Source organism: Vidua chalybeata, chromosome 8 (assembly GCF_026979565.1).
Source record: "Vidua chalybeata isolate OUT-0048 chromosome 8, bVidCha1 merged haplotype, whole genome shotgun sequence".
Lineage (NCBI taxonomy): Eukaryota > Metazoa > Chordata > Aves > Passeriformes > Viduidae > Vidua > Vidua chalybeata.
The window spans coordinates 32,207,749-32,218,133 of NC_071537.1; the positions used below are offsets into that span (position 1 = coordinate 32,207,749).

Consider the following 10,385-nt stretch of genomic DNA (forward strand, 5'->3'; position numbering starts at 1 on the left):
TAAAGGTTGCATTAGGAAAGGAGCAGATGTGATAACTCTCCCTCTGTCTCTTGCTTCATTGTTTCCCCAGGCTCCCAAGCAGAGTTCCCTGAGAAAAAAATGCAAGTGTAATAGGGCAAAACCAAAGAGGATTTTTGTCCATATAGGTGTGAAATTGTGTAAGCTGTGAATTCTTCAAGGTGAAATTACACTGGTGGGTAACAAAAGATGCCAGCTGTCCCCTCTCTGACTTCCAGCTACAAAGCTGGGTAAAAAGCTGTCCTGAAATCAAAACTGACCAGAGATGATGAAAAATGGGCAGAAAGAAGCAGTTTTTCCCCAGAACCCCTCACCTATGCAATAAAGGGTGTAAGTGTCGAGCCTGTGTTATCCCACCACCAGGCCCTGGGACCTCCTGCCCACCTGCTTCCCAACCCTCCCAGCAAGCGGGGCTAACTTTTCCATTTCAGCAAGAATCAGGGTCCTTTTTCCCGTGATTTGATTTGGTTTAATACCTTCTTACATTCCTAGAAATTTACATGAATGTACCTGTAGGGGCTGCGGGCGTCCGAGGCCTGGGAGGCCGCGGCTACCTGGCGTTCCCGGGCCTGGGGCGCGGATACCACCTCAAGGGAGACAAGAGGGGAGAGGAGAAGCTCTACGACCTCCTGCCAGGGATGGAGCTCACCCCCATGAACCACGTCACGCTAAAGCCCCAAGGGATCAAACTCGCCCCTCAGGTACGTGCCCCAAAAGGAGTGTCCATGCCCCAGGGGTCGTGTTGGGAAAACAGGCCCCTCGTTGAATCTGCGCTGCAGCCTGGTAAATAAATCCATTCTTGTGTCTCAAAAGACATTAAAAAATGAGCGGTACCAGTTGCATCTTGCAATATCCACCTGCCTCACGGAATCATGGAATGGTTGGGGTTGGAGAAGACCTTTAAGATCACCACGAGTGTCAGGGGAGAGTTGTCATAAATGCCTTAATCCAGTTCTGGCTGTCGCACCATAAAAGCACCGTGGGTCAAGGAATTCCCACCCACGATGGGTTTGATACATAAAATTCATCCCCTGGGGCTTCACCAGGGAACAATGCACATGTGTAGAAAAATAATGCACATTTTCAAATTATTTATGGCAAAAGAAGTGTTGACATAGCCCAGCCTAGCACAGAAACTCTGTCGGCTCAGCGGGGTTTTTGATTTGGTTGTGTGTGTCGATGCAGATGGATGAAGAGGGCTGAGGAGAAATCCACAATAAATTCCCTGAATTTCTGAATGTCCAGCTCTGACAGTAACTCTTTTCCCCTTATATTGTGCAGAGCAACACAAGACACCAACTTCACCCTGAATTTTGAAGCATGTATTAACACTTTAATTGCCACAGCATCCAGTTTGCCAAAGTTTATGAAAACATCCTTGTTTTCTCCCAGAAAACTGGACAGTGGGATTTTTCCCTCCTGCAAAAGTCCCCTCAGTCTATTTTGTCAGCAAATGACAGAATCAAAGAATGGTTTGGGTTGGAAGGGATCTTTAAGCTCACCTAGTACCAACTCGTGCCATGCATAGAGATGTGACATCCCTGGAATGGTTCTGCAGGGCCTTAGGGCAGATGAAATTCATTTTTATAAAACCAGCATATAAAGGAGTTGGGACAGCAGGGAACAAGTGTTGCCACAGTGCAAAAATGAACTGCTGTAATTGAGAACTGAACTATGTAATGAAGCATTTTAAACTGCAAGATGATAAACTTCAGCTGGAGCTGTGGTGGCAAAATTAAAAGCAGCAGAGAGGTTTAAATTTTTCTTTTTAGCTTTAAATCCATTCAAATGTAAACTGTAAATGAGGTAGGCCACCGCAAGACTTCAGGGTGACCTAATTGTGGCCTTCCAGCACCTGAAAGGGCTGCAAGAAAGATGGAGAGAGACTTTACAAGGGCCTGGAGTGACAGGATGCAGAGAATAGCTTCCCATTGCCAGGGGGCAGGGATAGATGGGATACTGGGAGGAAATTCTTGGCTGTGATGGGGGTGAGGCTCTGGCACAGGTTTTTCAGAGAAGCTGTGGCTGCCCCATCCCTGGAAATGCTCAAGGCCAGGTCAGAGCAACCTGGTTTAATGGAAGATGACCTAACTCAGCTGGGACAGCACACAGCCAGTGGGTTAAAACTCCTGGAATCCCAAGCCAAAGCAGGATTGTTTCTGGACAGCAATTCCCAATTACCGGGGGACCAGCTGTGCCAAGGCTGAGGGCAACGTGGTTCAGCATTTCAAAAATTGCAATTGCCTGCTGAAGGCCATGGAATTAATTGGATGGAAACACAACTTTTTTTCTTTTTAAAAAGGAGCCTATTTGGACTTCTCGTGCTCTGTAACCCACTAAGCCAGGGAAGCAGCAGAGCAGAGAAGATGAATTCAACCCGAGTTTCTTTAGTCCTCTGAAACAGACATCCGTGAGACAGAGCTGCTGAGGAGGATTCAAAGAAAACCACTGAAATAATCTAATCTGCAAAAGGACTCAGATGCCCAACTGAACAGGGAATAATTTCAGGAATTAAAGAGATCTTAAAGTATAAAGCATTTAGATGAATCTTACGCTTCAAGGTGGGTGCAGTATTCTATCTGCCTTTTTTTTTTTTTTTTTTTTTTTTTTTTTTTTTTTTTTGCTAAGCTTTGAGGAAGCTGCCAGGACTCTGTGAAAACCCTGTGAGGGAAGGCAGCTGCTCAGCACAGGGGCTGGAGCTAGGCAAGGAGGCTTCTGCACAGCAATTAACCCCAGCACAAATCCCTATTTTTTTTTTTTTTTTTTTCCTTCTAGATCTTAGAAGAAATCTGCCAGAAAAACAACTGGGGACAACCTGTGTACCAGCTTCACTCTGCCGTTGGCCAGGATCAAAGACAACTCTTCCTTTACAAAATCACCATCCCAGCCCTTGCCAGCCAGAACCCCACCATGTACGTCATTACTGGAAAGTTTCTGAGGCTTAGGCTTTATTTTATAAATTATATTTTACCTAACAGCTGTCCTCAAAGTCCCAAGCACACAAGTCTCTGTTTCCTTTCATTAAACAAAAATCTATTAAATATTTATTAAATATTAATTTAATTTTAAATTTTTAAATGTTTAATTTAAAAAATGTATTACTTATTTAATTTATTAATCTATATTTATTTATATCTAAATAGATCTTTATTTATTAAATCTAGCTATGTCTATATAATTATATATGCATATATAATTATATAATATATTAATATATTTACTTTCTATTGTATATTAATATATAATTATATATTAATTATATCTTAATATATAATTATATATTAATTATATCTATTTGTATAATGTATACAAATATGCATATATATTATTATATATGTATATTAATATACACATATATTAAATACTTTTTGAAAAAATACAGGGAGAAAAACATCCACAGAGTATAATTAACTGCTGTGCTTGGTGCACTCTCTGCTGGTGCAAACATTACAGAAAGCCAGACATAATCAGGCAAAAGGGTGCTTTTTTTGTACAAAAGGAAAGCAAACTAATGCCCTTGTGGAGAAATGAATGGAGTTTGGAGGAACATGCTGATATTTCAGCTCCAAATATGATTGTAAACATTTCTGACCAAAACCACTGTTTGCTGTGTATTGTAAAGAAAAGCCCAGGCTGGGTATTGTAAAGAAAAAACACAGCAGGGTTTTTGGGGTTTTTTTTTTGGTGGAAAAAGCACAACAAACTCTGCAAGGACATCGTGTCCAGCATGAGAGCCAGGGTCGATAACCCCAGCGATGGAGCAGACCACTGGGAGGGAGCAGCTCTGTTAATGCACCAGCCCAGGGAAGCTACGCTTCCATTTGCTGTGTGGGGTGCTGCCAGCTCTAAGTGGATCCCAGCATCTGGCAGGAAAGCCCTGGGGAAAGCAAACCCAGCTAACTTTGTGCTGTCCTCACAGACACCCCTTCACCCCGCCCAAGCTCAGCGCCTACATCGACGAGGCCAAGACCTACGCGGCAGAGTACACCCTGCAGACCCTGGGCATCCCTGTGGAGGGGGCAGAGGTGCCTCCTGCAGCGCCAGCTTTCCCAGGTATGGGCATGTCTCTACAGCAAAAGGCTCCTGGAATGTCATTTTTCCTGGTGGCTCCTTGTGGGTGTGAAGAATGAAGCAGGTTTTGGTCAGTGAGGACTGGTTGTGCTCCCCCCACAGTGACTCATGTTATTTGAGTGTCTGGCATCTTTAGCAGACAATTCCAGACTGCTTTGGGTTGGAAGGGACCCGAATGATCATGTAATTCCACTCCCTGCCATGACAGGGACACCTTCCACTGTCCCAGGCTGCTCCAAGCCCTGTCCAGCCTGGCCTTGGACACTGCCAGGGATCCAGGGGCAGCCACAGCTGCTCTGGGCACCCTGTGCCAGTTTATTGCCCATAGAGGATTTTATCTCTATCCCAGGACTGCCCAAATTTCTGTGTCCCCATTCCAGAGCAACTCAGGCTGAGGGCACTGGGGTGGGGGCTCTGCTCCAACCCCGACCCCTCAGGTCAATGCTACAGCTGGGATTATGTCCAGGGGGGTCAGAGCAGTGTCCAAGTGCAGAGAATCCCAACATCCAGAGGCCCATCCCAGCTCCACACATCCCCTCCACTCCTCCCAGCTTGTGAAAGCCTCCTTCAGCTGGGAGCCCCAGAAACAACACAGGATGCAAAACTGGCATCCCCAGTGCCACATCTGGGATGAGTCCCCTCCCTGGCCCTGATGTCACCAGGATGGAAGAGCTCCTCCTCCCTGCAAGGACACATGGCTGATGAATTCATGGGCTCTCCATCTTCCCCCAGCACCCCCAGCCCCTTGTGAACCAACACTTAGGATTTCATCTGCCAAAGAGATGACGCAGCCACAAAAGTTTGGACTCAATCCCAGCTCTCACACCCCCACAGAAGGTTTTTCTCCCAGTTTGAGAACTTGTAGCTCTTGTAACTGCCCCAAAGAACTTGGAAAATCATGGAAAACACAGGAATTTGCCGTGCTCTCCAGCATGACAGTAGTTCTGATGGAGAGGCAGCACCACGTGCCAAGCTGTACATGAGGAACACATTAGTCAGTACTACTGAGTTGTTTGGAATGTCTCAAGGATGGATTTAAAAAAAAAAAATAAAACATCTATCCGGCTTCCTGCCACAGGAGTCCACAAAAGCCACAGAAAAATCAATTTGTCTGGGCTTGTGTAGCTTCTGCAGCGTGGAAACCAAATGGGCTCTTTATTGAATCTAGCCCCCACTTACTGCTTAATTAGCATCTCTCCTTTTCTTTCATCCACCCTTATTTATTTGTCTTGGGAGCCTGGCAAATGGACATGCACTGAAGTTGCTGCCTGCAGCACACACTGGTCCTTGGTCAGGGCTTGCTAAAGCTCAGCTCAGGCCGTGCCCAGCTCACAGCTCATTTCTCTCCCAATGGTGGCAGCTGTGCCTTGAGTCCCAGATTTCTCAATTCCTGCTTGAGATGTTGCACCTGGCTTAGCTGGTGCAAAGAAAATACTCTGGAGAGCCACAACATTCAAATTGTAAGGCATTCCTCATGTTTTTCCCCAAATTGACACCTCCAGTGAGGCAATGTGTGATCCCTGTTGCCCAATATTTCCATCCTCCCACCAAGAGGACCTTGGCTCTCGCTGACCTGGAGTTGATCCCATTGCCCACCTGGTCAGACAGGATCCTGGGAGATGTATTTTGGCAGCAGAGCCTGCTCCAGCAGATCCAATGGATACTCCAGCTGCTCTTCCCAAATGTAGGCTTTGTCTTAATTCCTGATTCCTTTACAACAAAACACTGTGGTCTGCTTGACAAGCTGTTATGCCTTGCCTTCAGAGGAACAAGCCCCAAATGATGCTGTTTTCCCAGTGATTCATTCTCAAATAGCAACGCTTACATCTTCCCATGGAAAATCTGGAAGTGTTGAAACCACATTTTCCATTAGAAACCGATGAGGAAAAAACAAAAAATCCCATCTACTAAATATTTGCTCCCTGCTGTTGCATTGAGAGAGTTTCCCTACCATGGCTGTCCTGAACTGTCTGTATTTTGGCTATGAAGGGATCAGAGCTATATTTTCTTCAAGAATCCTGCCCAAATTTCCCCTATTTAAGGGGAATTTAATTCAACCTATTTAAGGTTGTTTCCTTGCCCTCCTTATGCCACATGGAGGGGACCTGTCCAGAGCACCATTAGAAATAATCAAAACCTGAGGAAAAAATATTCAACCAGGGAGTGTTTTTCCAGCACCACGGTGAGGACATTCTTTCGTTTTCCTATTAATTATTTCATTTATTTATATAATTCCCACTAACAAACTCACTGCTGCCCAAGCCATTTCCCACTTTGGGTCATCCCATCAAAACCTACCAGGCGATGGTGAGTTTTGGATGGGTTCTCATTAATCCACGGGTTTTCCTTCTCTTTTTCCTTCAGGATACACTATTGCTAATGCAGCAGCCACTGTCACAGCCACTCAGCTCAAGCAAGCAGTGACACTGGGACAAGATTTGGCCACGTATGCGACCTATGAAGCCTATCCTGCCTTTGCTGTCGCCGCACGGAGCGATGGCTATGGAGCCTTTTAACCAAATTCCCTTAAACCCAGCACAGGCAGAAAGGCAAAGGAAAACAATCTCAGTCTGGTAATTCAACACCCTCATTATTTCAAGCTAATCTGCGGCCTAAGGTTCATTTTAGTCGGAGTTTCAGTCTTGTAGGTCTTTAGTTTTGTAACAGGATGTTTTGTAACGGGAGGGGAAGGAGAACTTTTTAAAAATTGTGCAAAACCAGATTTTCATACTAGAAAGCAAAAGCTCAGCCCAGGAAATGAGAGGTTCTCAGGTGTATATATATATTTTTATATGTATATATATTTATACACCTATTGTGTGTGTGTGTTTACAAGCAACAACCTGTGCTGAAAACAGTTGGTCCCATGGCTGTTGTGACCTGGACTGGGGAAGGATGGGGTGGCCCAGCAAACTCCTCCATGCACCGGGAGTTCTCCTGCATCCACCCCAAAGTTTCCCAGGCCAGGCAGAGCAGAGGTGCCCCTTGGCCACATGAGTTTGCCTCCCCCTGCCCCTGATCCCCCCATGCCACCAGCATGGGGCATCTCAAGGCTCTTTGAAATTCTTCTTTGCCAAGGGAAAAAAACATTTATCCTAAGCATTTTTGCCCAGCCCAGGAGGCTAATTTTTAAAAGGTTTCCGTGCTAATTTTATTTTTAAAACAGGGCACAAGAATTCAGCAGAGCTTTCCCTCTTACTTTGCTCCCTCCCAGCCATATCCAAAAATCAGCAAATACCGGTGTATTTTTGTGTGCTTCTCATCAAACGGCACATTCACTGAAAAACAGGGAAACTTTTAAGCCTGAGGAGCAGAAAAGTGCTATTCATTAAGGCCAGTTCTCTACTTAATTAGAGCACGAGAGCTCACAGCCATGGCCCAGTAACAGCAGGCACCTCAACAGGAATAAAATTATAGCCAAAGAACATTTTCCCAGGTTGGAAAGAGCCCTGCCTGGCTTGACACATTAAATGAAGGTTGCTGCCTGCTCTGATTCCAGCAAAAATTAATTTAGTGGAAGACGGTTCATGCCAACAGCAAAGGCACCTCTTAATTTGGAGAGCACCTGTGTTGGTGTTGTGTTTGACCCCTTTGGGGACGCTGGGAGCATCCTTTGGTGTACAGCAGGGGCATTATCCATTTATTTTTGCCATGGGATCGAGGCAGGAGCAATGATACTATGGAGATATAGGAGGAATCCAGTGCTGGACAACTACAGCAGGCACATTAATCCTATATCATAAATCCTGCATGGTGATGCATCTAAGAAAACTTGAATTTATTCAGTCTAGGACCAAAAGAACCCTTTGGGGAGGAAGAATTTACAACTGGGTTGATGACACCCAGCAGATCTGGCCCCAGATTTTTCAGCTGGTTTAGATGCCGTGATGTGGCAGAGTAGAAGCCATTCCAAGGGGAGCTTTTCCTGTGCATTCCCCAAGCTGTGCAAAGCACCAGGGTCTGTGACAACATGGTGACTGCAGCAACCAAGCATTTCTTCCCTCTTCTGACTCCATTTCCCCCGGAATGGAACAAACCCCATAAGCTGTACAGTCTGAGATCCCCTCCTATTTATAAAGTAGCTCATTAGGGTGACCCTAAAGGTATTACAAGCCCTCTGTGGCTGCTGCTGGCCATGTTTGGCTTCGCAGCAAAGGACAAACCTGGTCACAGAGGGCCAAATAACCAAGAGTGTTATGGATTTTGTGGCTTTTTTTTTTTTTTCTCTTCTGTATATGTCTTTAAGTGGTGTTTGCCAATGAGGAACGTAGCCAGGAGAGTCTCTCAAACCGTTGGCAGGAAGTGTTTCTCACTTTCCATGTTCAGTAAGTTTAGTCTGCTTTTTCAGCTATTTATATAAGTTCAGAAAGATGTCAAAAGAAAGGGCAAGAAGCAGTATTAAAAATGTGTGCATGAAGCACTTATTTTTGTACGAGTAGTACAAGGTTTGTATAGAGTTTTAACACTGTGAAGTGTAGCAAAAAATCACAATTTCCATTTACTGGAGGACAATCATGTATGTTTAAAGGGAATGAAGGGGGAAATGGCACCTCGATAATCCGTTACAAATTAGAACTGGGACTAAATTCTGTGAAGCAACTCTGTGATTTTAGAGTAATCCAAGGACATTCACTGGACTTTGAAATACCATTAAAACTTTTTAAACACAAGCCTTGGTCCTTTTATATGTCTGTGGTAAACAGGAGCACACTTTGCTCCAGAGGGATCGATCCCAGGTCACACTGGCAGGGTCACAAGCTGTTCAGGAGCATTTTCCACATGCACTTTGGTGACCCTCACCAAGCACACACAGCAGAAAATTGGAAGTTTTTGTACTTCTGCACTGCTAAGTGAAAAATCAAGGGGTTCTTGGCCTCTTTTCCCAGCACTTCTTTGGTCAGTAATTATTTTCCTGCCAGTGCTACAGGAATTGGGTTTGCTGTGAATTTATTACAGTGGTAATTGTTCCTTACCTGATCCCTGTAGAGATTTTCTGGGGGTTGTATCAATAGTGAGAAAACACCAAGCAAAAATAAGAGGTAAACATGGAGATCTGTGATTTAGGGCAGTGAGGGATTGGCCCCACCTTGAGAAGAGCTTGTTGCGAGGTCACTGATAGGTAAATCTTTTTTAAGATGAGGCCCTGCTCTTTGGAAGACCATCACAGCTAAATGACTGAGAAACAGCAATTCCTGGGACGAGGGGTTCTGGATTTGCACTTTTCCAGAGACATCCTGAGCCCAAGAAATGGGGGAAGCTCTGGTACCTTGCTACTGATAACACAAACCAAGGCCTCCCTGCCACTCCAGAAGAGATTTTGCCAAAATAGCTTGACATTGCTCTTCCAAAGAGGTCAGCTGTACTCCAGGCTCCAGCACCTCTATTATTTTCCCTTATTAGCTTTTCCTGATGTCCTGCTTTCATTTCCTCCAAAACCAGGGCAATGGAGAATTTGCTGTTGTGCTGTAACATTTGCCCCCTGGCGCAACTGAGATTCCCTCTTTGCTCAGCAGCAGCTGGCTGGTCAGTTTTGGAGAGCAAGGATGATTTTCCAAGGAATCTCAAACCCCACAGCCCAACTTAAAGAAAGCATTATTTCTCTCTTGTAAAGATGTGGGCTCCCAGTGGAGAGCAAGACAAAGCCAAAAAACCATATCCACCCTCCACCACCAATTCTAAGAGAAGTTTGAGGTGTAAGTGATGAGATCAATGCCCAGAAAAAACAGCAGATGGCCTCATCTTTGGCTGTGGCAAGGCAGGGGGTACAAAAACTGCATTTTCCATCTCCCTTCTTCCAGCCAGCGCTTTCCTGGAGGTCTGTACAACACAGGGCCTCTCATCTGAGGTGCAGAGTGAGAATAAAACATCTCTAAGGGTGACCAAACTCTGTGTTTGGAGCTGGCCAGACCCTGGGACATCCCATAGGGAAACTCTTGTGTCCCACTGAAACCCCCAGTCCATGGGATAATGTGGCTTTCAAAGGGATCTGCCTCACCTTGGAGCTTGCATTGCTCCCTTTTCCCAGCTTAATCTCCCACCTCAGCTCATTGCTCCATCACATACCTACCTGGATTTCTCCTTTTTTGGGGGGAAAAAGTCCCAAACCAAATGACCTTTGAAGGTGACATCCCAGTGAGGGGTCACCAGTCCCTGCTGGTCACTGACTGGGGGTCACAGCCCGTCCCTGGTTCTACTAATGGTGCTCTGATGGGATGAATGTTCCTTCCTTCTTTATTCTTTGCTGTGTCTCCCAAAATCTGAATCTTGGATAAAATTCCAGTTCTCAGCTGTCCTTT

The 10,385-nt window shown here is 45.2% G+C and overlaps 1 protein-coding gene across 3 annotated transcripts in view; it reads left to right on the forward strand.

Moving 5' to 3' along the window:
- Positions 1–8,759, forward strand: part of A1CF (APOBEC1 complementation factor) — a 28,541-nt gene extending 19,782 nt beyond the window's left edge. For 2 of the 3 annotated variants that reach the window (XM_053949106.1, XM_053949107.1), the window contains exons 9-12: positions 511–719; positions 2,794–2,930; positions 3,938–4,071; positions 6,454–8,759. In XM_053949106.1, coding sequence (XP_053805081.1) covers positions 511–719; positions 2,794–2,930; positions 3,938–4,071; positions 6,454–6,605 — 632 coding nt within the window. In that variant the 3' untranslated portion in view covers positions 6,606–8,759. The remainder of the gene's footprint in view (positions 1–510; positions 720–2,793; positions 2,931–3,937; positions 4,072–6,453) is intronic. The other variant, XM_053949108.1, reaches the window with a different exon arrangement.
- Positions 8,760–10,385: the final 1,626 nt, after the last annotated feature.